The sequence below is a fragment of the Lycium barbarum genome, chromosome 6 (genome assembly GCF_019175385.1).
Source record: "Lycium barbarum isolate Lr01 chromosome 6, ASM1917538v2, whole genome shotgun sequence".
In the NCBI taxonomy this organism is placed as follows: domain Eukaryota; kingdom Viridiplantae; phylum Streptophyta; class Magnoliopsida; order Solanales; family Solanaceae; genus Lycium; species Lycium barbarum.
The window spans coordinates 22,341,661-22,369,347 of record NC_083342.1 but is presented as its reverse complement, the minus strand read 5'-3'; the positions used below and the strand labels follow the sequence as shown (position 1 = coordinate 22,369,347).

The 27,687-nt window shown below is 33.1% G+C and overlaps 2 protein-coding genes across 6 annotated transcripts; one reads left to right on the top strand and one right to left on the bottom strand.

Moving 5' to 3' along the window:
• Positions 1-702: 702 nt before the first annotated feature.
• LOC132643602 (ABC transporter G family member 12-like) lies at positions 703-13,879 on the top strand. Of its 2 annotated transcripts, none has more exons than XM_060360069.1 (9): positions 703-1,150; positions 3,695-3,774; positions 4,518-4,985; positions 5,891-6,013; positions 6,358-6,489; positions 8,558-8,842; positions 10,110-10,382; positions 11,546-11,653; positions 13,089-13,879. In XM_060360069.1, exons 1-9 carry the CDS (start codon positions 901-903, stop codon positions 13,140-13,142), a joined length of 1,773 nt encoding a protein of 590 aa, XP_060216052.1. In that variant the 5' UTR covers positions 703-900; the 3' UTR covers positions 13,143-13,879. The 2 variants fall into 2 exon arrangements, with proteins under 2 accessions (XP_060216052.1, XP_060216051.1); XM_060360068.1 differs by lacking the exon at positions 13,089-13,879 and adding an exon at positions 12,335-12,874 and having other exon boundaries at positions 705-1,150.
• LOC132643603 (protein TRAUCO) lies at positions 9,906-23,589 on the bottom strand. Of its 4 annotated transcripts, none has more exons than XM_060360073.1 (5): positions 22,980-23,589; positions 21,875-22,432; positions 19,080-19,319; positions 18,434-18,547; positions 9,906-10,407 (listed from the first exon to the last, which is right to left on the bottom strand). In XM_060360073.1, the coding sequence occupies exons 1-4, from the start codon at positions 23,503-23,505 to the stop codon at positions 18,453-18,455; spliced, it is 1,419 nt and encodes a 472-aa protein (XP_060216056.1). In that variant the 5' UTR covers positions 23,506-23,589; the 3' UTR covers positions 9,906-10,407; positions 18,434-18,452. The 4 variants fall into 4 exon arrangements, with proteins under 4 accessions (XP_060216056.1, XP_060216054.1, XP_060216055.1 ...); XM_060360071.1 differs by lacking the exon at positions 9,906-10,407 and adding an exon at positions 14,282-14,716; XM_060360072.1 differs by lacking the exon at positions 9,906-10,407 and adding an exon at positions 17,005-17,569.
• Between the last annotated feature and the right edge of the window lie 4,098 nt (positions 23,590-27,687).

Sequence of the window (27,687 nt, the reverse complement as noted above, 5' to 3'; positions counted from 1 at the left end):
TACTTTGACCAATGATTAGTCGTGTGTCAAGACTCCGAAACGTCAATATTTTATGTAGAACCTGATATTTTTTTCTGCGTACAATAATGTAGGCTCAATACATCAAGGATTAGACGTTCGGATAATCATTTTAGGGGTTGAAAAGGTACCCGAAGTAAGTTTTGTTTGGAAACTTTAGGGTGTTTTATTTTTAAAGATTTTGATTTAAGCGTGTTATTTTTTAATCAAGACATAACTTTATTTTAAATATAAATATAATTCTAAAAAATATAGGGACAAAAACTAGTTGTAAAGTCGTCAAACTTTAGATGGTCATAACTTTGCGCTCGGACGTCCATTTTACGCGTTTTTTTTTTAACTTGCGTATTTTTTCGATATCTATGCGGACAAACTGCCATAAGGCGGTTTGGCCAAGCCGATTTTTAAATAAACGCCTTTTATCCCATTCAATTTCGATTTTCCCCCAAATTGGCGTGAAATTTTTAGTTTTATTTTACTGCGTTATAGAAGTATCAAAAAAAAAAAATTATATAACGCAGTATTTTACTTTGCTATAGCACTTAACGGCTCCGTCTCCGTTAGTGCTATAGCGCAGTATTTTACTGCGCTATGGGTACTTTGGTAACTTTTTTGTTTGTTAGAGTATTTTGGTTCAAAATATTTTTTTTTTGACACATTTTGGTTTAGGACTCGTTCTTGGAATGTACTATTCCAGCCATTAAATTCTAAGTAGAAAGAGCGAAATTAAAGCCACTTAACTATAAGGAGAGGAGCTCCAGCCACTGTACTTACACCGTCGTATACCAGAACATCATTCTATATATCCCTCATTCAATCTGATCTACCGGCTCTAAAACCGGCCTCTAAGAGCACTTTGGGAAGTCATAAATACATATATCTATGGAGATAGAGGCCGCACCTGCAGCTGGTGATGTTGAAAAGGGGGTGGCAGAGAGTGTGTCATGTGGAATAGAGAGTAGTGCAGCATATCTGATTTGGGAAGAAGTAACAGTTGTGTTACCAAAATTTGGAGGAGGACCAACTAAAAGACTACTCAATGGGCTCTCTGGTTATGCTGAACCTGGTAGAATTATGGCTATTATGGGTCCTTCTGGTTCTGGCAAATCCACTCTTCTTGATTCTTTAGCAGGTTTCTTTTTTCTCTCTGCATTTCATGTTTGTTTAGAGTAGAAAAAGGGCAAATGAAAGGAATATTGGTAGTGCATTTTAAACAAACTAAGATTTAATATAATCATTTTTCAAACATCGCTAAAACTGCCAACTTCAAAGTCCGATAGGTCAATTATGTTGCCTTCTAAAGAAGGGATAAGTTGAAAGTGTTTCAGTAGTTTTACACATTAACTCGATTTTATTTGATAGTTTGAACTTTGAAGCCGATGTCACCTCTTACCAGCTTCTTCCATTACAAAAAAAAAAGGGGGTAGGGCAGGTTTTCCTATACAAAATTCAATATTGCTATTCTTCTTTGGACACAACAGAGCGAACACTTTTGAAACTGGTTCACGATGGACCCCTATCCATAATATGTGAAAGTATCCACATATTTTCATAGTGTCATTTTTCTGCTCATATATGTTATGGACCAATTCCATTGAGTCATTTTGCTGTTTTTTCTTCTTCTTAAAAGGAAATTTTATTTATATTATAAGATTAAATTACATCCATAACAGAGGGAACTTTCATGATGGAGATCCAATTACATGTTGCTGCTATTATTCGAACGCAAAAGATGTTAACTTTAAGGCAATTTATTATAAATCAGGTTTAGGATTATTTGAATAGGACTCTCCAGTTTCCTTTGTGTTTACCAACCTCGTGCAGTGAGCTTCCACATCTAAAACAAGAAAGCAAACAGTGACCCTAAACAAGAGTCTTTTTATGTTCACTAGTTCCATATAAGTAAATAGGATTAACGCATCTGCGGCCCCCTATACTTGTTCCTTTATTTAATTTGGTTCGTTAACTAAGTGTTGTTTTTATTGAACCTCTGAACTTAACATCAAGCGTGTCTATCAAACACAATCCGACTTATACATAGCATAAATGGTGAGTTTCATTTTTTTTTAGTCTTGCGCGTGAATGTCAATCGCATCCTACATGGAAATTTCAACCAATTAAAACACCCCATTAATTTTTTTCATACACATCTGATATTAAGTTTTGGTTTTGGTTTTTTCGTTTTCAGTTTTGGTTTCTTATTTTTCATTTTTTGATTTCCCACTTTTAGTTTCCAGCTTTTATTTTCAGTTTTAGTTTCCAATTTTGATTTCTTATTTTCCAGTTTTGTTATTTGATTGGTTTAAGTGGTGGTTCTTCACTTGTATAACAAAGTAGCACACTCCTTCCTATCTGATGTGTATAATTAAAATGGGTGGGGAGTTTTAATTGGTTGATTTTCCACGTAGAATACGATTGACAGTCACGCGCAAGGTTAAAAAAAATGAAACTCACCACATATGTTATGTAAGTCGAATTGAGTTTGATAGACACACTTGAGACCAAGTTCGAGGGTTCAATAGGAACAACACTTAATTGAAGTGTCAAAATGAAAAAAGGGGCAAATTTAGGGGTCCGCATATGCATTAGGCCAAGTAAATATGATTGTCTTGATGGTCACTTGAAATAAACTTCAATAGCTGTAGCTGTTAAACATATACTAATTCTATTATTTTTTGGACTGTCAAGAAATCATTCTGATAAATGGTGTGACAACATATTAATGTGTGTTTAATTTGGATATTACATGTTATTACTGTAGTTTCTAAATTATCATATTTACCTTATTATGAAGTACAGTATATGTTTTATTGGTCAACTTAATCTGACTGTGTAACTTGTACAGTACTGTCAATAAATATTCTTTATAGTAACAACTGCAAGAACAGAAGATGGCATGGGGACCTCATGTCCTTGGAAATTAATGAATTAGCACAATGTTGTATAGTACTATGTGTCATTTTTCAATTTATTGTACACTTGTAAAGTCAAAAATGGGAGACTGAAAAGTGATAAATAAGGCAGTGAATTAATGTGTACCAGTGTGCTTATTGTTTCCTCTGACTAGGAGTATGTTATTGCGCAGGAGGTAGATAGAAAGTGATAAATAGGGCGTTGGTGCAGTTGCTCACCTAATTATTACTAGTAAATAATTTTCATCTACCTAGGGGTCAAGCTAAATAGACTATCCTTTACACATTTATAATCCCTCTAGGTGAATTAATAATTTACTTCCATTTGCCTAGTTACCTACAGCTATAATATGTATAGTAAGTTACACAATTTTTTAGAATTTAGAATCATTGTGAGTGTAATAGTACTAACTCTTAAGGAAAATTATTAATTTTGTGTGGACTCTCTAAAATTGTTGCTACACACTCATGTCGAATACTAAGAAAATACATTACTTTTGAAGAATCCGACACGTATCCAGAATATTTTTATAAGGTACGAGCTACGTACAGGAAATGATGACGCTAAAAGTAAAATATTAAAATAATATTTTAATTTATAAAAATACTTTGTCAGATGAGGGTGCAATGCGACGTAACCTAGTGATCGATAAAAGTATTAATATGGGTTAAATCATAATTATAAGTTCTGTAATACTGTATTCATTTATTGAAAATAAGATTGAGAAATATGTATACTCATGAGCTTGTTTCTCACTTAACAGGCAGACTTTCAGCAAATCTTGTCCTGACTGGAAATATTCTTCTCAATGGAAAGAAGAGAAGACTTGACCATGATTTTGTTGTAAGTGCTATCTAAATTAATTTCATATTATGAACATTTCTTTCTTGATCCTTAATTATCATGTTATAGTTAGGAACCATGCAAGTATTTTGGTCAAATTAACATTTACTTTTGACTTATTTAATTGAGGCGGCATTATGCATTTGCCCATAGATTATTTTGGGAGTTCAACTTTTGTGTGTTGACTGCGTATCTTTTTTTCGATTATCAGGTTAAGGTAATCTACAAAAATAAGAAGCTACGTATAGTACTTTTAATTCGGTAATATAGAAAGTAAAGTAAATAATCTGGAATAAATTTTTAATTATAAGGAAAAATTATGTTATTGGGTCATCCATCAAAATAATAGCCGGCAAATGGATTTTGTATATTAAGTACAAATATACATATTGTATATAAAATCAGTGTATATATTTTGTATATTTTTGCTAGCGCTTGTAATTAACTTTGCAGATGGGCTAAAACTAAAAAGGATAGCGCTAATTATAATACAGTAATAGAGCAAAAAACTTATTACATTTTTAATATATATGATTTAAATCCTTAAATTTCGGTGGCTGATGCAGAGAAAATGACTGTTCACTCGAACATTTTATGTGTGTGCGTGCATGAAAATAGGTAAAACTAAAATTAGATATCTATTTCAGAATTAACTCACGTTACTTTGAACTCAGTATCCGTTATCAAAATTTTGAATCTGCCACTGATTATTTAATTTCATGTTGTTTTGGTATAATTACCAGGCTTATGTGACACAAGAAGATGTACTAATGGGAACTCTAACAGTGAGAGAAACTATCCAATACTCAGCTCAATTGAGGCTCCCAAGCAACATAACCAAAAAAGAAGTAAACTTGATTGTAGACAATGTTATATCAGAGATGGGGTTAGAGGATTGCGCAGAAACTTTGATTGGAAATTGGCATTTGAGAGGAATAAGTGGTGGTGAAAAGAAGAGATTAAGCATTGCACTTGAGATAATCACACAACCTCAACTATTGTTTCTTGATGAGCCTACAAGTGGACTTGACAGTGCTTCTGCCTATTTTGTTGTTCAAGTTCTTAAGAACATTGCATGTGGTGGAAGTGGAAGGACTATAATATGCTCCATTCATCAGCCAAGTAGTGAAGTTTTTGCCCTATTTGATGACCTCGTCTTGCTATCTTCTGGTGAAACTATTTATTTTGGAGATGCTAAACTCGCCGTAGAGGTAAGACAAAGAATTCTACTCTTATTATGAGGTTAAAAATGATTTAAGTTAAGGATTTTTTCATTTCTGGCCCGTCGGACGAAATTAATTATGAGCGCCAGCCAAAATGTACAAAACATATACACTGATTATGTATATATTATGTCTATATTAATGTATATTATATGTATAGTTATGTATACAGTACGTATATTTTCTGTATACAATATGTATAGTTATACTTGATTAAAAAAACATATATACATTTTCCGGCTATCATTTTTTTAGGGCGGTCCACATAATTATTTAAGTATGTACACCAATAATATAAATTGTTTTACACTATTACTACACTTTGACTTGCCGGTTGCTGCGGCAGGTTGCTTACTATTTTTTCCAAGTTTCCAATCTATTTATTATAGAGATTTACACATTTTAAGTGACCTTAATTAAGTGATGTGATCAAGTATTTTATAAATAGTCAGTGGATAGAACTTAAGCTCTTTAAAATCAAGGGGTTAAGTTTAGTCACTGGCAGTGTAATTAATGTTTATACAATCTATTCGCTTATAAGGTATTACGGATAATCTCTGTAATAAGCACTAATTGATAAACCTAATAGCTAACTGTTATCACGGGAGGAGCTAGGGGCCGCATGCAAGGGGTTCGTATGAACCTTCTTCATCGGAAAATTTCTCTTGGATTTTTCATATGTTTATTTATTCATATTTTAAAGTTCTTTAGTGAAAATTTTGATTCCGCTACGTACTCCAATGGTATCATTAGTTAAACCACACAATTATTTATGTAGTAGTAATGTAATCAAGAGAGTAAATGTGGTGAGCACCATGTAGATGACTAAAATCAGGATTTTATATATATATCAAAGTTGTGATTAATTAATTTGTTTGATTTTGTGTTTGCAGTTCTTTGGTGATTCAGGGTTTGCATGTCCAACAAGAAGAAATCCTGCTGACCATTTTCTTCGCTGCATTAATTCAGACTTTGATGATGTAACTGCCACTTTAATTGGGTCTCAGAGAATAAATGTACGTATGATATAAGTTGTTGAATACAATATTTATCATGTGGGTCATATTTATTTTAGAGAATAGTGAAACATTTTCTTTATATTATGGAGTACTTCAAAAAAAAAAAACAGTATGTGTTCCGTGTATCACATCCAGTGGAAGCTTAAGTTTTACATATGAATTAATTCTTTTATAATGATATTTTCGTATATTAGAATAAGTTTTAGGACGATAATTTTACTTGTTGTACTATATATTTTGTAAATCATTTTTCAAAAAAGATGTAGTCTTCAACTGGAGGTTAAAACCTTCAACTAACGATAATTAATGTTGAAATATGTTATTTCTAATTTCTAATTCAGGATATCAAAGAGTCCTCAGGTTCACTTGTTTATCTGCCAACAGCAGAGTGTCGAGTAAGGCTTATTCAAAATTACAAATATTCAAAGCATAAGTTGAGGACAAAAGCTAGAATTCGCGAACTCGCAAATATGGTAAGTTTTTAAGTTTTTCTTTCTTTTTATTAACGTTTTCACCTCCCAACTTTGCTTTAAAAATCAAACTCCTCCCTCAACTATGAACAATAGACATTCCCCCGCCCCTCCCCCCTCTTTATCCGATGCAATGTCTATTTTACCCTTGATATTTTCAATCATCCATCTATGTAATTTTTTTTATATTATAAAAATTTATTTTTTTAACCTAGGTATTTATAAATTTTTATTTAAGCTCATAGTATAAGTAGAATAATCATTTTATGAATTTATCACAAAATATGATTTACTTTTTATGATTGATATTTTAATATTACATTTCGTTGCCATTAATGAAATATTTTTTAAATAATAATTTAAAATTCATTTACAATATAAATAGATAATCTTTTGGGAATTTGTTACAGAATATACCATTGTTTTTGTGAATTAGTTTGTATTACTTGCATTCAAATATATTTATAAAGTTATTATTACCTTTTTTTTTTACTTGTATAAATACCTATATTAGAGTTTTGATTATTATTAATAAAATAAAATCTTATTCTTCTCATTTATTTCATAATAGAATGATACTAAGTTATATACTCCATTAGACTTTCTTATTTTTATTTTTCCATCTCAAAAATGATATTTATCTTCTTATAAGAAATTTGTTACATTGATTAAGAAGATAAAAAATATCATGCTTTTAAAGAAATAAAAGAAAAAAAGACAAATTGATAGTGTAAGGGTAAAATAGGAATTTAAAAAAGTTAATTAGGATAAAGTAGGGAGAATGTCTATTGTTCATAGTTGAGAGGAGATTTTAAATTTTAAAGCAAAATTGGGGATGAAAATGATTTTCACCCTTTTATTAATACATGTTGATGTCAGTTTTCTTGAACCAAATGAAAGGACCATACTACTTATTGTCTATTGCACTGATCTCTACTCTTAGATTATACCTCCAATTTGATAAATATTTGTAGTAATCGCTCATCCTAGTTTTTCTCCTTTTTCTGCAAAAAATCTTTAGTTTTGGGCGGGATGGACATGTGAATAGTTGGACTGTTGGAGGAAATAAATAGAAGGAAAAGGGTTTTGATTAAATTGAAACCTATACCTAAATGTTAATTAACCATTATTTTTAACTTTGTCCTTTTTACCAATGAACTTATAGCCATCTAATTTACTAATAACATTTTTGAAAGACCAATGTTACGTTGCCCATCCATAACCTCAAATTACCATGACTCTATGAGAATGGCCCGATTAATTAGTTGGCATATGCCCGTTCGAATAGTCTCGGTTGATCTTGTTTATATCTTTAGTAAGAATTAATTAATACCACCTTTATAAGGCTTTTCCTTCGAATAAAATTCAACAAGATCCAAAGAGACCATATATTCATCTCTTTCTTGAAGCTAAGGTCCAAACTATGAAAGAAAACAAGCGTTTTCAACTTGTTTCATTTAGAATGACTAAAGCTAAAACCCTTATTTACTTTGGAAAAGGTCAATAAGTTAATTCATGCATACTTAGGGAGCCGCTTCCCCCGAATGGGTCCTACGCGGTGCAAATTCGAATATAGTCGAGATTCAATGCGGGCACCAGACACTAGGTGGGAAATCAAAAAAAGAAGTTAATTCATGACTTTGAAATGTAACGAGCTAAAAGAATTCAATAATAACAATTCTTTAATTTAGTCAATTAGCTATTCAAAATAGTACTTCCTCCGTCAAAATTAGTTGTCATATTTCGCTCCACGAGAGTCAACTAGGTGAACTTTGACCAACATTTTAAGATATATTTTTTGATCAAATTGGCATGAGAAAAATTGCAACTTGTAGTACTTTTCGTATAGTTGAATATCTAAACTTCAATGGTAAGCTATTGAATTGATTTAATCCAACTTAACTTCGAAGATTAGTCAAATTGATTCTCGAATAGCGATACATAACTAATTTGGGAGGGAGCCAGTATTCAAACTCAAAAATCAATTACTATTACAAGCCGTGAAATTATATTGACTAGAAAATCTCTCTTTTATATAATCTTAACTAGTGATTCTCTTTTTTTCTTTCAGAAAGATATTGTATTTAAAGAAAGTGGTGGGAGCCAAGCAAGATGGTTGAAGCAACTGTGTACATTGATAAAGAGATCATTGAAGAACATGAGTAGAGATTTTGGGTATTATTGGTTAAGGATTATAGTTTACATGATATTGTCTCTTTGTGCTGGTACTGTGTTCTATGATGTTGGAACTGGACATGATGCTATAATTGCAAGGGGAGCTTGTGGTGGATTCATTTCAGGCTTCATGAGTTTCATGTCCATTGGAGGTTTCCCATCTTTCATTGAAGAAATGAAGGTAATATAATTCATCTCTTTTTCGTTTTGGCAAACCGAATTTGTCTCTAAGGGTGTGTTTGGTAGGAAGGAAATTGTTTCCCACAACAAATAAGTGGTTTTCTAATTTATTATTTTGTGTTTGGTATGTAAGTAAAAAATATTATCCTAAAAATATTTTTATATAATCTACGCAAATACTATGGGAGGTGGGGTGAGGGGAAAGAGTGTGGGGATGGGGGCTTTAGGTGGGGTTGGGGGGGGGGGGGGTGGGGGATGGGTTGGAAGGTGGGAGCAGACAATCAATTTTGAATGACATATATGACGTTTTTTAAAAAGAAAAAAAGAAGTAACTTATTACATTTTTTTTTCTTCTTTCAAATCCCCCTTACAATTCTAATTAGTGGAGTATTAAACTAATAAAAAAATAAGACATTTAAGGAACAAATAAATGATAGTTTAGACAAATACTTTTATGAAGAAGGCTATTGAATGTCTTCCGAAAGGGATGTGCATAAAACCTGAAAGACAAAAATAATATGAATCGGCTGAAGTAATTTAGAATTAATTAGCTCAACATCGACCTTATAATATTTGCTTTGTACTGAGGTTAGCACAATTGTATATGTTGGTAAGTACTAAAATATTAAAATCAAAGGGGGAGCGCGCATTTTCTTTAGAAAAAAACCAATATAGGAAGTAGATTAAACTAGCTAGTTAGATAAGTTCAATTCATTATTCTTCCAATCCAATCAATAATTTAATAGAACATAGGAAATAAGAACAACTAACGAGTACTTAACTTGAGATCATTTAAAATAAATGTAGGATTATTGCTTCTAGCCTGAGATGAGTTTATATGGAGACTGGAGTACTATATATGGTCAATCCCTTCCCTCATTTCCCCTTGCCCTATCCGCTATGTAATCAATTTATTTTTTTAAAAAGTATATATGGTCAATGAGAATTTATATAGCCGGTCCCTACTTGTTTGGGAGTGAGGGCATAATTGTTGTAGAATTATTGGTCCTCTAATTTTGTACTAATTCTTACATATATCACTACTAAAAAAGACAAGAATTAAGGATGGACAAATTCTGTAGCTAAATAATAAAATCCGTTGTTAAACTTGATTAGCGACGGATTATTTAAAAAGTCTGTCAGCTACGAGTAACTCAACAACGAAGTTCGTAGCTAATTTCAATTTTTTGTAGCGACAGTAAAACTAATACATGTTACTTGGACTATATATTGAGATTGAAAGGAGATTTGTTTGCTCTTTGGGACAGATATTTGAGAAAGAAAGGAAAAGTGGACACTATGGTGTTGGTGTATTCATTCTTTCAAACTTCATTTCATCATTCCCATTCCTAGTTGTTATGTCTCTGAGCTCAGCAGCCATTACATACAACCTGGTGAAGTTCCACCCTGGTTTCTTCCATTTCTTGTATGCTGCCATTGATCTATTGAGCTCCATAGCTGTTGTTGAAAGTTGCATGATGGTTGTGGCTTGCTTTGTTCCAAATTTCACCATGGGACTTGTTGTTGGTGCTGGACTTCTCGTAAGTATCACTATCCCATCTTACTCTGATAAATAATGTAGTATATTAATTTTTCGTTATGCATATGCTCTTTTATTTTTAAAGTGTTTAAAAGTTTCATGCACTGAGAGGCAAAAGATATTTATATAATCAGGTCACTAATCATAAGGTATTTTTTCAAGTCCATTTATTATATGATATTTCTAGCTTTTATATTTAATTCAGATTAAATGATATTTAAATCAATGAAGAAGGTATTCATTTTTTTTTCTAACTTACCCGTATTTAAATAAGTGAACTTTTGCATAACCAAGAAAGCATATTAAATTGGTACTATTTTTAATTAAAGGTAATTTGGTGAAAGCACTTCTTACTTTTTAGGGATGAGTGATTTATTAAGGGGCGTTGGTATTATAATATGGACAGGAGGGAGTATTTATAAATAAATTTCTATAATAAACATTACATTGATTTATAACCCGGTAGAAATGGTAACTAATAACCTGCTATTACATGTTAACAAACTATACTAATAATGGAAAAAAACTTTAAAACTGCTCATATATAAGACTAAAATCCACCTTGAAAGAAGTGCAGATGAGTATACATCATATTTATTTATGATTGCTAACTACAAAGAAGAATGTGATAAACAAGTGGAGAAGTTTCAAAATATTGTTCTCTTGTTTGTTTTTGATAGAGGATAAGCAAGGGAAAAACGATAAAATTCTTATTTGTCAATATTGCACTAAATATTTAGTTGAGAAGAACAGAAAACGCATTATAAAACTTACCTATTGATTCACCTATGAAACATCTTTAACTATATTTTGGATGGGAAAATAGTTTTAACTTTTAAGCACATTCTTCTTTTGATATATTTATAAAAATCTGCATAAATTATTCTGGAAACGAATTAGATCTTTTTCTTTATCCCAAAAGCAAAAAAACAAAACAAGAAGATACAAAACAATCATGATTTAGTTAATGGAAGTACCCAGTAAGATCATAACAATTAAATAAAATAATTTGCATGCGAGGAAAATATTGGTTCGAAAATCCTTATTGTATTGATTAAACCACAAAAAATAACAATTAAAACTAGAGCAAATGTAGCAGCTTCATATATTTAGCTTATTAAAGATCATGATTTGTTTTTATTAGCGTAATTATTTTGTATGCAGGGAATTATGATGGCCTCAGCTGGCTTTTTCAGGCTAATGCCTGATCTTCCAAAAGTCTTTTGGAGATACCCTATTTCGTATGTTAATTACATGGCATGGGCCTTACAGGTAAAATTTCTATGTCCTAATGTTATACAATTTCTTCTTAAGATTATACATTAGTTGATTGATCCAATAAAGAAAACTACCTTCAAAAAGCTTTGAAAAACATAAATTTATAAGAGAATATCATATATGTTTTTTACAAAATGTGCAGTCATGAGTCATCTATTCAATTTTCATGATGAATGAGTCCTATGATTGAGAATTTGAGACAGTTTCTTCATTTTGCAAAGATAAGAGGTGCATGTTTTTGTAGTTGTGCCCTGTGTACTTATATGTCAACACCGTAGCGACTAAATCATCAAATTCTAACACTGTCAAAATCTTTTAGTGACAAATTATTTATCATTGGGTATACGAACTATCGATTATTGACCATACGAAAGATAGAAGGTAAACGTGATATAATTCTACACCGAACTTAAATTTTATGCACTACAATATAATTGTTTTTGTTACACTATCAGGTAAATATGACATTTAACCGGTAACTGGCTATAGAATTCTATTTTGATGTAACATTGTGAACATGATTAATAACTTCCTGTAATCAGTGTATTTATTGTGTGAAAAGCTTTACACTGCTAATGTACAAGTACTTCTGATAGTAAGTGACATAAGAAATGCTTACCTTTTTCTACATATTTCAGTGAGAATTTTCCTCTTATTTTTTTTGTAAAATCCCAGGGAGCATACAAGAATGATTTAATAGGACTAGAGTTTGACCCTGTAATAACAGGTGATCAAATGAAGATGAAGGGTGAAGTCCTCATCAGTTCAGTTCTTGGATTTTCAGTTAAGCACTCCAAATGGTGGGATTTGGGTGTTGTAATTGCTATTCTCATATCATACAGATTGCTTTTCTACACAATTCTCAAGCTAAAGGAAAGAGCTTTACCACTTTTGCACACATTATACACACAGAGAACTCTCAAACATCTCAGTAAAAGGCCTTCTTTTAGGAAAATACCACCTTTTCCATCAAAAAGACACCTTCATATCCACTCATTGTCTTCTCAAGAAGGCCTTAATTCTCCACTCCATTGAGAATTTCATTAGGGTTAAATAGAAGTATTGTAGCGTCAGTGGAAATCTAACAGTACTTATTTGCTCCTTATGATGTTGCGGACGATTATTTGTTGTGTAAGTGAAAATCTAATAATAAATGTTTGCTCCTTATGATGTCGTCGATGGCTATCTAAAATCTAACAGTACATGTTTGCTACGTATGATGTTGTCGACGGCTATCTGTTATGTCAGTGAAAATCTAACAGTACATTTTTGTTCCTTATGATGTTGTGGACGGCTATCTATTGTGTCCAGTGAAAATCTAACAATACATGTTTGCTCCGTATGATTTTGTTGACGGCTATCTGTTGTGTCAGTGAAAATCTAACAGTACAAATTTGTTCATTATGATGTTGTGGATGGCTATCTGCAGTGTCATAAAAATCTAAACAGTACTTGTCTTACGATGTTGTGGACGGCTATATGAAGTGAAAGGGGTAAACTGTGACTCAAATATCCCTCTGCTAGTAGTGTTTCGAGAAAGCAAAATGGGAGAATTGATCCATATAAACCCTCACCCCCCTCACCCCGACATACAGATTCTCAAAAGAGACTATGGTGAACAGTGTAAATCAACATTTTATTTCCCTTGATATTTTTCGGGTGATTCGTCTATGGTAATGAAGGAAAAAAGCTCCAATATAGTATATGCTTTCTGAAGATGAGCTTAGATAATTTTCCCATGTTTCTCCTGGATGAAGAACTTACAAGTTACAAGGCAGGTATTTTTTAATTTTCTTCCTTTAATACATGTTAGTGAATATACATTTAAGTATTTGGCCCCATTTTCATACTAGAAATTGTATCGTCCTTAATGCCAGATCTTGTATTCAACTTATGCTGGTTGTTCAAAATAATAAGCATCTGAAAATAGCTTGTTTTATAGACTAGATTTGCCCATTATCATAGACAATATTAAGAACGGTTATAAGGGAAGACAATGGAAGAAACCTTAGTATTGCATTCATTTCTGCCTCCTCTACAGTCGGACTCGACAATTCTGAAAAGACAGGCTGACAATTTGTACAGTCAAGATAAACGAATAATCCGCATGCGTGAGCCCAAAATGAGCATCTCCAACATCACACCTAGATTGTCTTGAGCACCCAAGCGGAGATGCTCTCTTCATTTTAGCGAAAGCGTAAGAAAAACGAAGAGGGGAAGAGGGGGGGGGGGGGGGGGGGGTTCATTGTCCCATGTCCATACGGACTTCATGACACACTACTACCGAAGCGACTCACTCACGAATAGCCACATTATTTGGGAACTCAAAGAGCTAACACAGATAAATCTGTGATATCTAATATGAATGGTGAAATGAGGACATGAATTTTTTTTAAGTTAAAGAGATGGAATAAGAATTAAGGGATAAATCATAATGTAAATGTAAAATTATTATTTCACCATAAATCAAGAACATACAAGGAAAACACCAGTTATAATTTTGTCCCTGCAGTACCGGTTGAAGCTTTGCTGGTCCTCCGCCTACTAAAGTGGCATTTCGGATGACTTTTAACACTTGCTCAAAAACAGATAGGATGAAATCAACATAATTCAAATATAAAGGATGATTAACTACTTACTTATAATAACATAAAAATTCAAAGACGTCTATAGCAGTTCTTACATGCAAAACTCACAACGAAAAGATGTAGGATGTCAACTCGGAGAATTTTTTTTCTCAACTACCTATGAAGGGCTAAAGTGAAAATTCAGAACTCTTTTATATATGTGACACCCTTTCTCTTTCCTTAATAATATTAATAATAATTAAATGGGTCATCATGTCAATCATAAATTCCAAATGGAAATAGAAATCAGCATTTAAGGATTAATAAAAGACAAAAAAAAAATAAAAAAATAGGCACTACAAGTTTAACCCCCTTGAGAAAACAGGGAGAATGCCATAGTTCGGTCATGTCTAACATAAACCTCAAATACCCTAGTACGTACGTACCTGTGACACTATCGCAATTGTAAACGATAAGACCGAACAATGACCTAAAATTATATAGAAGGATGTTAGAAGATACGAGAAAATAGAAACTATACACGGTGAGAAGTTCAGCTTTTTTAAGAGATAGATCAAACAATTCAACATGGTATAAGAACAAGACTCGTCCTTATTCCTAGTTTACTCAATGTCATGCCACCATGTTATGGTGTCCATACCCAAATGTCCAGTGTTGGATGTGCAGGGTAGAAGGGAGGGAGGGGGTATTAAATTGTCCTAACATTGGCTAAAGATTTGGGTTATTATCTCCTCATATAGTCTTAGACAATCCTCACCTTATGAGCTACATTAGTAGTTTTTATAAGGTTAGTTAATCACAAAACCCATAATCTTAACAAGGGAAATTGTCTCACAACATATAGAATGTTGCAGAATCTATGCGAACTTGGCGAAAAGATCCATATTGCCAATACCAACCATTGGAATTAAGACTTATGGCCTGTTTGGCCAAATTTCAAAATTTGCTTATTTTGAAAAGTGTTTTTTGTCAAGAGTGTTTTCCGAAAAAGTATTTTTAGAGAGTAGCAAGTTGTATTTGGCTAATCAATTTTAAAAGCACTTTGGTCAATATTAGAGCAGTACTTTGTGCTTAGCCAATGTTCCAAACATGCTTCCGTGGAAAAACTACTTTTTTAGCTTCTGAAAGATATCTTCTACTGCTGCTCGAAAGCAATTATTTTTTCTCTAAAAGCTTGGCCAATCACCTCAAATATCTAAAATGAAAAAAGGCGCAAAATGCCTCCAACTAATTAAATTTGGCTCAATCCACATGTATTGATCGGATGAACCCATAATTAAACTCGAAGTCCTGATTATTAAGCCCTAACCACCGGAGTCCTGTTTTACCTTAATGAGATAAGTTATACCATACAAATGTCTATGGCTTATTTTAGACCACAAATTTCAAAATTCTTTCTTGTTTTCTAAAATTGTCTAGCTAAATACTGCCACATAAAATTGAGATGGAGTACGAAATATTGGAAAGAAATAGACCCCATATAGAACCATGGGACCAAATGGGTATAGATGATTGTAGAGCCGACTGTGAATGTTAACTCGAGGAAATGTTTTACAAATAGTAGCGGCAAAATACATAGGCTGCCCCTTAAACTTGCCAATTTTTTTAATTTTGAAACCTAAAACAAGGGCAATACCTATTGAACACTTGAAGTGAAGACAAATTGCGTTAATTAGACACACAGTGCTGACATTACACAATGTATGTGATAACCCACTTTTTGATGGGTGCAAAGATTATTTTATTTTTTCAATCTCCTTCCTCCTCTTTGTTGCCACCATCCACACCACCCACTACTTCACCACCTCGGCTACCACCATGCTTCCTCCACCATCGTGCAAACCACCCAAAATAAGGCTTTTGGAGACGAACCAGAAGTTGGCCTCTCCAAATATATAAAAGCATCTATCGAATCGACACAACTCCAATTGTCTATCCAAGTATAACATTTGCCTCCACAATATTTCAAGAAACAAATCATTTTCTACTCTTCTCAAAACTATGCATTTCCAAAGTAAAACAATGGCGTAATTTCTTGAATAAAATGGCATCCCGTTGTGTTCATTTCTAACAAAAACTTGTCCTCTTGGTCTAAAAAATCGGACCACCTTCAACTCTCCCCCCTCCCTATCAGATCCAGCCGAAAGGTTGCAATTTTGGATGCAACGGTAGGGAAAACACAACCTTTATCCCTTCTCATGAAGCTTAACTGGTATCCAGACTTGCCTTTTACGCTATTATCGATACCCCACTATCACTAAATTAGTTGCTACCATTGAGTTGAGCACCACAACCACAATCTATCCACCTCTCCCTCTTTATTATACTTAGACGCTGCCACCTCCTCCTCCGATCAACCACCACCTCCTCTTCCAGCCACCTCTTTTTACTCTCTTTTTGTATTTTTTTCTTTTTGAAGATCTTGACTTTATTTTCACCCCTCTCTATTATTTGTTTTTGGCTTATATGTATTTTAGTGATTGGTATTATTTAGAAGCCACCATCCTAGGGGCTAGTGGGGGATCTATTATCTCTCTATTTAGCTCCTCGTCTAACAGTCAAAAGCAAGAGAGCTACAAACATTCAGGTTCAATGACTTAGGGCCAGATGAGAAAACCAACCCTAGGAGAGAGGCACAATAAGATAAGTTAATAGGAGGTTCATAACTGTCGCAATCACTCATTGGTCTTCACCTCAAGTTTTTTCTTCAATGAGTTCAAGTCTGCCTTCGCGGATGAGAAATCAAGAGGCTTGAGATTAGAGTAGAGATATGGAGTGAAAGTTCAGAACATTACTTGGATAGGAAATCTTTAGATCATAATAGTTTACCAACCTCCCTAACATACGATACAATATCACTTCATGGCACGACCAAAAAAAAAAAAAAAAAGTTCCACTCGGTTAGCCTTCCTACTCTGACAAAATGCCTCTTTTCTCTTCTCTGAAGTCCACAATAGTCTTCGTACTTGCACCTGTCTTTTTTCCGATGAGATCCATTCGACATGCTAGAACACACCCCTTGGGTGCTATCCTTCATGATCCTTTTTTATCATTAACTCCTTACCACTTTGTTGCACGACCTCATATTTCCAGCCAAAAGCTACTTCTATTCACATCCCCATGTCCTTGTTGTTTAACTATATCATGCGTCACAAACCCAAGTTGCGCCCTTGCTACAACTGTCCTACCCAACCGCTCCCTCTGACCTTCAGCCATGCCAAACCTTGCTTTATTTTCTCAAGATGTCATTCATCAAAAACACCATCTTTAATGTAGGTCTTCGTTTATATTTACAAATTTACTATACCAAAGACCCCTACATCTAATGACATTGGAGAGGTGTATTAGAACAAATGATCAAATGTATTTTTCATAAATAAAGGGCTAGAATTACTCCCGCAAGAATAATGAGACCATACTGCAAGAAGCATCCATAAATCACAAACAAAAATGCAAAAGTACATTCCACTTAAATTTACTAATTAATCACAAACAATGACACAAGACCAAATTTAATGTAGCACCTAAATTTGAATGTCAACTACGTCCAAATATTGCAAAAGCTGGCATATTTAGAGTTCATCAACATTATACTCTAGAGCACATACCTTTGTTCTTTTATTTCTAAAACTTCTTTTTAATACAAGTAGACTCTTAGGTATACCACACCTTTATTTGCACTTCTCTTTTTAATTTCTTTATGTAGCCTCCAAATTATCCATATTGTGCTCCTTTAAATGCTACAACTATCAAAATTGTGGCATCCACGTGTCCATATGACAACGATGACAACAATAGCAAATATATCCACATGAACCATGTCCAACTATGTTTGTGCTTCCTTACTCAACACAGAAAGAGTGCGATTAATATAAATGGACATGAGGATCAAGCAATTGTATCACACCACTAAATTCATCAACTGAAAACTTTCCATCAGAGAGCACATTTCTCTAACAGAAACAGCTAATAAAGCCTAGAATCAGGGTCACAACATGCTACAAGAAGTCAACAAAGTAAAACTGTACAGCAGGCTATCAAATAAACTGTACAGCAGGCTACCCAAATTAATTTGATCACCTATTCTCCAGCACTCAGTAGTTTACACTTACAAAAGTTGGAACAACTAGGGAACACACCAAGTAGCACTCTACATTTTATTTACAAAAGCTGAAACATAACCAACCTGAGTGCATTGCTCAAGCTTAGCTGACCATTTCAGCAGCTTCTCCAATTTTATTTACGTGCTCTTTTACCACTTTGAGCATGGGGCAAATCCTAGTTGAATGCCATGCATTACCTGTAATCAGAAATTTTAAATCATGTTCAATCTGCCAAGATACTTGCATCATATTCAATCTACCGACATAAAACCATCCATCTCATATCAGAACCAGCCGTTAGAGAGATGGATTTAGGTAGATGCAACTGCTACTTAAGTTAGTTGTTTTTCTCTTCCTAAACCACCTTTGATATAATTTAGTAGAATACAGTAAAACTTGCAAGCAAAACAAAAGCATCTACTATTTCCTTTCCTCTCGGGAAAAAACATTATCTTGCTTTAGGACAAAAGAGATAGATTCAGCTGCAATGAGGACTAACAGAAGTTGATAGCTGCGAATCCTGACGTGTCAAAATTGAATCTCTTTTTGAAACTAAATTGAATAAATAAATTCAATGATTCCAATTTTTAGGAAGAAACTTTTACAAGGTTCGACTGTCACCTAGCAGTCTAAATCAGTAAGATCAGCAAAGTTACAGTGAAATTCAGAGTCAAACAACCAGTATTCTGTAAAAGACAAATAGCTAACTCTTTTGCTCATTGGACACACCATTCTCAATTCTTCCATCAAATCCATGATAAGGAACTTCAACCATCGGTCTTGGAACAGGGCGTCCAGCAAAATCCTCAGGAAAACATTCAAAGTCCGGGCCAAAATTGAACTTCACAACGCAGTTGGGTTGGTCAGGAAGTGTATACATTGAAGCAGCAGGGTAGTAACGACCACCATAAAGATCTTTGAAAGCAACACCTTGACTAACTCCATTTTTGAAAAAAGATATCTCACTCCCTGCTCAGACAAAATACAGGATTTTATACACAGCTTCATGAAACTGACAAGTTGAGAACACAAGAAAAAGGATTTGGCAAACACGAGGAAACAAGGTTACTGAATTTCTCAAAAATGATTTCCTCAGACATTCCTTTACGGACATATCTTTTGGATAGTCAATTGTGTTTCTCAGCATTTTGGTATCGATACTATGTAGTTAAATAGAGTTTGAATATTGCACTAAAGGAGGTCCTACTCATTGAGATGATCAGCACACGCATATATACAAAGAAGAGCACGCTAATATCATACATGTAACAACATCAAATCCATCATAAGGGCAAGAACTTCACTTCTTTGATTGATAAGTGAATGAAAAGAACCTAATCCTTGCTCATAATAATTCACTAATGAAGCAATTAGCAACGCATACTATCTCAGAACTGGAACATTAACAAATGTTTTTTGGGGGGTAACGTTCACAAATGTTATTGCGATATTGCTGCCAATACCACCACCATCAAAAACACCAGCTGTATGCTCTTTGATACTAACACAGAGGAGATGAGAGTCATGAGACTCCCTTCATCACTATTATGGGATAACGGTGTGGTTCTTCTTGAAGTATAAATATGTTTTTAAGTTTATTAGAGTCTTCGCAAAATTCTATGAACCTTTAACACTAGCAAATTTGGACGAAGAACATGGTGATTCATCTTCACTGTCAACAAGTTAGTCCTTTGACCAGACTCCTACAGAAACCCCATTAAAACCAATAGATACGTGAAGAAGATAACCAATTAAAAAATAGATCTGAGGGTGATGTGACTGAGACACAAGGTAATTCTTTTATAACAACTTAGACACAAGGTAATAAGACTTTGATATCTATCTTATCAGAAAAGCGGAAAATCTTGTGTTTCACTGTTTCAAAGACAAAGTTCATACAATATGTCATTTGCAGTTTCTCAGGTTTCCATCTGATATCAAAATGTAACACAAAAAAGGTAAGAGGAATGCCACAAAAGGAACAATTACAGCATTATGTCAAGCTGATTGTCACTGAAAATCTCAGCAAGCATATTTACTCCAGAGACATAGAAAAGAAGAAAATAGAAATGGTAATGAGTGCTCTTAATCTTCGAAATCACATTATACACACTATCAAAAGCCTGCCTGGTTCCTTACTTCCATATTGACCACACCAAACACAAAGCAATGACCCTTTGCGGTTCTTTTATCTCTCCTAATGTATTGAAAGTTCCAATTACCAATAAGGGTGTTGACACCAGGGGCTACTCTGCCAACCACTGAAAGCATGGACAACAAGCTTGCTTTATGCAGCATTATTAAAAGCCATTACACCACGACGCCTTGCAAAGTGAGGGGTTATAACTTCATGCGTGAAACCATATCTTTAGAGAAGTATGTGCTTCAAAAAGCAATGCGCAAGGTGCTCCCAATAAGAAGAGCTTGTTTTTGTATAAGTGTGGTGTCCAAGTCAACTTGCGCGCACTTCGATTAATTACGGGGTACATGCTACCCCCACCAACACAAGTACCGGGTAACTCTATCCACCAGGCTTGAATAGATGGGAAGAAATCCCCTAGTGTTTTTGCTTCTGTTTGGAATTAAACCTAGGACCTCATGGTTCTCAACCTACTTCATTGACCACTAGGTCACACCTTTGGGAAGAGCTCTGTTCTTTAGATCTCAACTTTGAGGAGTTGGATTAATATCAGCATTATTGCATATTGGATGCAGAAAGTAGTTATTTATTTACTAGCAATTTGATTATTATAGTACTAATCTGTAAGTGTTTGGTAGTTTCTAATTACTTTTGTGCTTTACTTTAGAGAAGTGTGTACTTCATTTCACACTTTTCGCTTCAAACCCTATGGACCTTGTCGCTCATCTGCACCTTTCGCTTTCAAAGATGCTGCGGTTATGGCTTGCAAAGTAAAACCCCTCAGGAGTAATCAAAGTTGCTTGATCTCAAACACTAGAAGTCTTAGGACCTGTTTGGCCATAAGAATTATTCACTTTTTTCCGGATTTTTTTTTCACTTTTTTCAAAAAATTTAATGTTTGACCATGAAAATTCCAAATACAAGTTGTATTTGGAATTTGAAAAACAAGAAAAACTTGTTTTTCAAGTTTTTCACTTTTTTCACAACCAAAACAAGTACATTTCAACAAAAAATACTATTAGCAAAAACTATGGCCAAACACAACTCCAACTCCAAAATTCCAAAAAAAAAAATGAAAAAAGTTTTTGGTTTCTATGGCCAAATGCCTACTTAGCTTATGCTCCAAAAGTAAACTTGACTTCCCTATGTTATTCCAAGCAACTTCCTTGTACAGTTGTGCTGTGAATCCTCAAGCTACAGCAATCTAATAGTACCAAAGCATCAGATTCATATATCACTAAGTTATCCAAATTAACTCTTAGTTAGACCATCTTCAAGTTCAAACCATCATTTCAAATAGCATTCAGCATAAATATTGAATCTTTATTTATTTCCTAAGGATAAAAATGAATCTCAAAAAAAAAAAAAAAAAAAATCGACATACCAGGAATTATTTTAGGAGGATCTTCCTTAGGATCAGATGCACACATATACCTCTGTCCCTTATACCACACAAGCCTAGGTGGTTTTGGAGCATACTGACCACCTTCAGGCAAATTAATATAAAAACCAATAACATCACCTTCACCATACCCTACTTCACCATATTTCTCCCTTAAAGCTTTATGAATCTTACTACCATCAATATCCCTATACCCAAAACTATTCCCATCATATCCAACAGGTGCTTGTAAATCCCCTTTATCTGTCGACCACCCAAGTCGTGTATGCCCCGTTTCGCCTAATTTAACCACCTTAATCTCGAAATACCATGTTCCTTCTAATACCCCTCTTGTTCCTCTCACCATTCTGTAACCTTTTGTACTCCCTGCAGTTAATCTATCTTCACTTAGTTCAACTTTTTCTGCTTTGTAAACCTTTGAAAGACAGATTTTCATGTCTTGGGTGTCATCATTTTTGTCGGGAAACCTTGGAATTGGTGTGATGTAGACTTTGTCTTCTGCTTCTTGTCCTGAAGCGACGCCATTTTTGTTTTTCTTGCCTTCAAATGAGCAAACAAAATAAGGCATTTATACATTGTAAATCAAAAACCCTATTCCTATAGAAATGGCAATATTATCATCTACTCCCTCCGTCCATTTTTACTTGTCACTCCCGTTAAGCAAAGGCGTATGTAAGCATATTAGTTAGGGGTTCAAACTTTCGACGCGGAGCATAAATTTATGTGTAAAAGTTTGTTAAAATTGTAATAAATAGAACCCATAACTTTAGAAATATAATGGGCTCAATGATAATAATTTTAAAATTGAACCCATGGATCCGCCTCTATGTTAAAAATCCAAAAATAGAATGTCAACTTTACTATATTACCGCTAATTATTGCTAAGTAATTGTAATGATTAAAATCAATAAAACATAGTTTAAAAGTTGTGCATCCACTGAGAATTCCTTGAACTTGTGAAGGTAATAATTAAGAATAAGGGCAAAATAGGCATGAAATGGTAAATTATCTCCAAAATGGACAAGTATGGAGGGAGGGGGTGCCGAGGAAATAGAAGAGAAAACTAGGACAGAACATATTGTATTACCGTTGCTTTTAAGGTTGTTGATGGGATTGTGCTTTTTTTTCCCTTTTCTGGAAGTGGATTTAGTCCAAAGAGTGTTGTTGTTGTTTTTCTTCTTGTATTTTGCCTTCTTGCAAGCCTTTTCCTTCGGCAAGGGTAATTTAGTCATTTCACCTCCTCCTTCGAGTTCAACTTTCGGCGGTGTTAGGGTTAAAGTGGACAGTGGTTTTTGTTTCTTCGTTGGTGGTTCTTCTTCTTCTTCTTCCTCCTCATCCACGTCATCATCTTCTTCTTCGTCTTCTTCGTCTTCTTCTTCTTCTTCTTCTTCTTTCAGGTCGGGTTGTCGAGTATCCACACTGCCACTTTCGTCTTCTTCTCTTTTCGGGTCGGTAGATGTTAAATAGGGTTCGGGTTCGGGTTGTGGAGTATCCATATAGCCATTTTGTTCGACTGACAGTGGTGGTTCGGTGAGTGAAGGAGGAGGAGGAGGTTCGGAGGGGGTAATTTCGTCATCTTCTTCGTCTTGGTAAGTGGCCATGAGAGAATCCATCGTTTCGGGTTTGACTAAGAGGGAGGAGCCGGAATAAGAGATGGGCTTTAAATATAGTGGCAAGGAACTTCTGCACGCCCATCTATATATAATGGAGAGTTTGCTTGTGGATCTTATTATTATATAGGGAAAAGGGTCAAAAATACCCCTCTACTTTGGAAAAAGGGTTAAAAATATCCTTCAAACTTATTTTGGGTCAAAAATACCCCTCTCATCCTTAAAGTTTTCAAATCTACCCGTCTTGACGGAAATTATCCCCCAAAATAACCCAATTTTTTTTTTTAAATCCGCTTCATCATTTAAACGCGACACAACTAAATAATAACTCATAAGATCCCTTTATTCCCACAATTTCCTCAAACTTCAAACCTACATATTGGGGGTATTTTTGACCCAAAATAAGTTCAGAGGATATTTTTAGCCCTTTTTTCAAAGTAGAGGGGTATTTTTGACCCAAAATAAGTTCGGAGGATATTTTTAGCCCTTTTTCCAAAGTAGAGGGGTATTTTTGACCCTTTTCCCTATTATATATATAGTAGGCGGCCTGCGCCACGGGCCTTACACTTTAGATTATAATGCATCTATGTGTATGTAGTTATCTTTGAATAGTGATAATATATATATATTATGTTTAAAACACGATTAATATAATATTGTAGTTTGTGTTCTGTATCTAAAATTTTATTATATTAATGTTTGCTACGAATACAAAATCGATAAATTTATTAATTTTTTTTTAAAAGAGAAGATTTATTTAAAAGGAAACTATTTTCCTCTCTTTGAGATAAAACAATAAGCTAAGCATCAGTTGATACTTTCAATTTTAATTCGATTATTTTAAAGGTGTAAAATACTTATTATTTTTTATCAAATTTTGATTTGGATAATTGTAATTCAAATTATTAAATTAATTTTACATGTTTAAAACGAGAAAAAGTAGAAATTGATTTTCTATTTAAACAAAGAAATATTATCTTTAATTTTTGGTAAATATTCTCGGTTTAGCTCATTTTACTTGTCATGTTGTCTTTTGCATGGTTTTTTAAGAAAACGTCGATTAGAATTATAATTTGAGTAATTTACCTTATTCATTATTTGATCTCCATTTGATATATTTTTTTTACGATATTAATCTCTTTTCACATTTATTAGAGTAAGAATAAAAATAAAAAAGTAATTAAATTCTATCTTATTTTAAAATATAAATATTTTAAGTATATTTATTTTAGTGAACATAACAAATAAATGACATGGCGGAATAGCAAATACAACAGTTTAATATCTAGATTAGATCTCAGGCTAATATAAAAAAAAAAACTGTATGGTTTGACTACTTAACTTTTTGAAGAAAAGCAATTTCATTTGCTCCCACTAATGGATTGATACGCATGTGGCAATGAATCCATCATTATTGACTTAATGAGATACTTTGGAAATTACATGAATATTGTTTGATTTTTTAATATGGAGTGCACTTTTTTTTTTTTTTGACATTATTAATTTGCACTATTTATATATATATATATATATATATATATATTATGTTCAAAACACGATTAATATAACATTGTAGTTTGTGCTCCGTATCTAAAACTTTATTATATTAGTGTTTGCTACGAATACAAAGCCAGCACTTTTTTTTAACATTATATTTTTTTTTAATATGAGGTTCACTTTTTCTTTTTTTTTTATATTGCTTGATTTTGATAATATAGGGTTCACTTTTTTTCCCATGAGTTTGGAGATGGTGAGTTCCACTTTGTTTTTTCTTTTTTTTTTTATTGCTCGGTGTTATTTAGTATGGGGCCCACCTTTTTTTTAAGGGACAACGGACGACGAAACATGGGTCTAAACCCATGCTTTATATAGTTTCTTCTTGTTTTTGTTTTTATTTTTTATATTGCTTGGTGTTGTTTAGTATGGGGCCCACTCTTTTGGACATTATTAGTTTGGACTATATATATATATATATATATATACTATGTTCAAAATACGATTGATATAACATTGTAATTTGTGCTCCGTATCTAAAACTTTATTATATTAGTGTTTGCTACGAATACAAAGTCTGCACTTTTTTTTTTGACATTGTTTATTTTTTTAATATGGGATTCACTTTTATATATATATATATATATATATATATATTGCTTGATTTGATCAATATGGGATACTATGTTCAAAACACGATTAATATAATATTGTAGTTTGTGCTCCGTATTTAAAACTTTATTATATTAGTGTTTGCTACGAATACACACGTGGCAATGAATCCATCATTATTAACTTAATGAAATACTTTGGAAATTACATGAATATTGTTTGATTTTTTAATACGGGGTGCACTTTTTTTTTTACATTATTAATTTGCACTATTTTTATGTATATATATATATATATATATATATATATATATATATATATATATATATATATATATATTAGAATTATGGGGCCCACAATATTTTTTTTGCACTTTTTTTTTTTACATTGTTTGTTTTTTTAATATAGGATTCACTTTTTTTATATATATATTGCTTGATTTTGTCAATATGGGATACTATGTGCAAAACACGATTAATATAACATTGTAGTTTGTGCTCCGTATTTAAAACATTATTATATTAGTGCTTGCTACGAATACGCACGTGGAAATGAATCCATCATTATTGACTTAATGAGATATTTTGGAAATTACATGAATATTGTTTGATTTTTTAATATGGGGGGCACTTTTTTTTTTTGACATTATTAATTTGCACTATTTTTTTAATATTAGTTTTTGTTTAATATATATGGGGCCCACAATTTATTTTTTTTAGATATTAGTTGTTGTCTAAATGGGGTGATTTTGTCAATATGGGATACTTTGTTCAAAACACGATTAATATAATATTGTAGCTTGTGCTCCGTATTTAAAACTTTATTATATTAGTGTTTGCTACGAATACGCACGTGGCAATGAATCCATCATTATTGACTTAATGAGATACTTTGGAAATTACATGAATATTGTTTAATTTTTTAATACGGGGTGCACTTTTTTTTTGACATTATTAATTTGCACTATTTTTATGCATATATATTTAATATGGGGTGGACTTTTTTTTGACATTATTAATTTGCACTATTTTTGTGCATATATATATATATTAGAATTATGGGGCCCACAATTTATTTTTTTTGCACTTTTCTTTTATATTGTTTTTTTTTAATGGGATTCACTTTTTTTTTATATATATATTGCATTATTTTGTCAATATGGGATACTATGTTCAAAACACGATTAATATAACATTGTAGTTTGTGCTCCGTATTTAAAACTTTATTATATTAGTGTTTGCTACGAATACGTACGTGGAAATGAATCCATCATTATTGACTTAATGAGATATTTTGGAAATTGCATGAATATTGTTTGATTTTTTAATATGGGGGACACTTTTTTTTTTTTGATATTGTTAATTTGCACTATTTTTTTAATATTAGTTGTTGTTTAATATATATGGGGCCCACAAGTTTTTTTTATTAAATTGGAACGGATATATATATATTAGAATTATGGGGCCCACAATTTTTTTTTTGCACTTTTGTTTTTGACATTGTTTATTTTTTTAATATGGGATTCACTTTATATATATATATATATATATATATATATATATATATATATTGCTTGATTTTGTCAATATGGGATATGATGTGTCGTGAAATTACGGCACATTCGACGCCAACTACTTAGTCTTTTGTAAATCCCCAAGTACTTTTGATGTCGCTTCTCGTGTTTTTGTGCCAATTTGTAGAATAACATGTGCCGGAAGCAACTTGAGGCAAAATCCAGCTGAACTAAACCAGGGCATCACCTGCGAGTCGCAGGTACTGCATGCGAGTCGCAGGTGGTGCAGCATCTGTTGACAAAGATGGCCAAAGAAGACAGGACATTGGTGCACCACATGCGACACCACATGTGAGTCGCAGGTAGCACATGCGAATCGCATCCTATGTCGCAGATGCTGCTCCACAGATGATTGAAGGTGCGACACCTGCGATGCTTTGGTGCAACCTGCGACTCGCAGGTTGCACATGCGACACCAAGTGTGATTCGCACCAGATGCGCAGGGGCATTTTTGTCTGGAAATTGGTCCCGTTTTGGACATTCTATAAATAGATTTTTTAGGGTTT

Coding starts and splice junctions, on each gene's coding strand:
- LOC132643603 (XM_060360073.1), bottom strand. CDS start 23,505: ATGGATTCTCTCATGGCCACTTACCAAGACGAAGAAGATGACGAAATT. Junction 19,320..21,874: donor TCCTCCTAAAATAATTCCTG/GTATGTCGATTT, acceptor TTGTCTGAGCAG/GGAGTGAGATATCTTTTTTC. Junction 18,548..19,079: donor TGATGGAAGAATTGAGAATG/GTGTGTCCAATG, acceptor TTCTGATTACAG/GTAATGCATGGCATTCAACT.
- LOC132643602 (XM_060360068.1), top strand. CDS start 901: ATGGAGATAGAGGCCGCACCTGCAGCTGGTGATGTTGAAAAGGGGGTG. Junction 6,490..8,557: donor TTCGCGAACTCGCAAATATG/GTAAGTTTTTAA, acceptor TTTTTCTTTCAG/AAAGATATTGTATTTAAAGA. Junction 10,383..11,545: donor TTGTTGGTGCTGGACTTCTC/GTAAGTATCACT, acceptor TTTTGTATGCAG/GGAATTATGATGGCCTCAGC.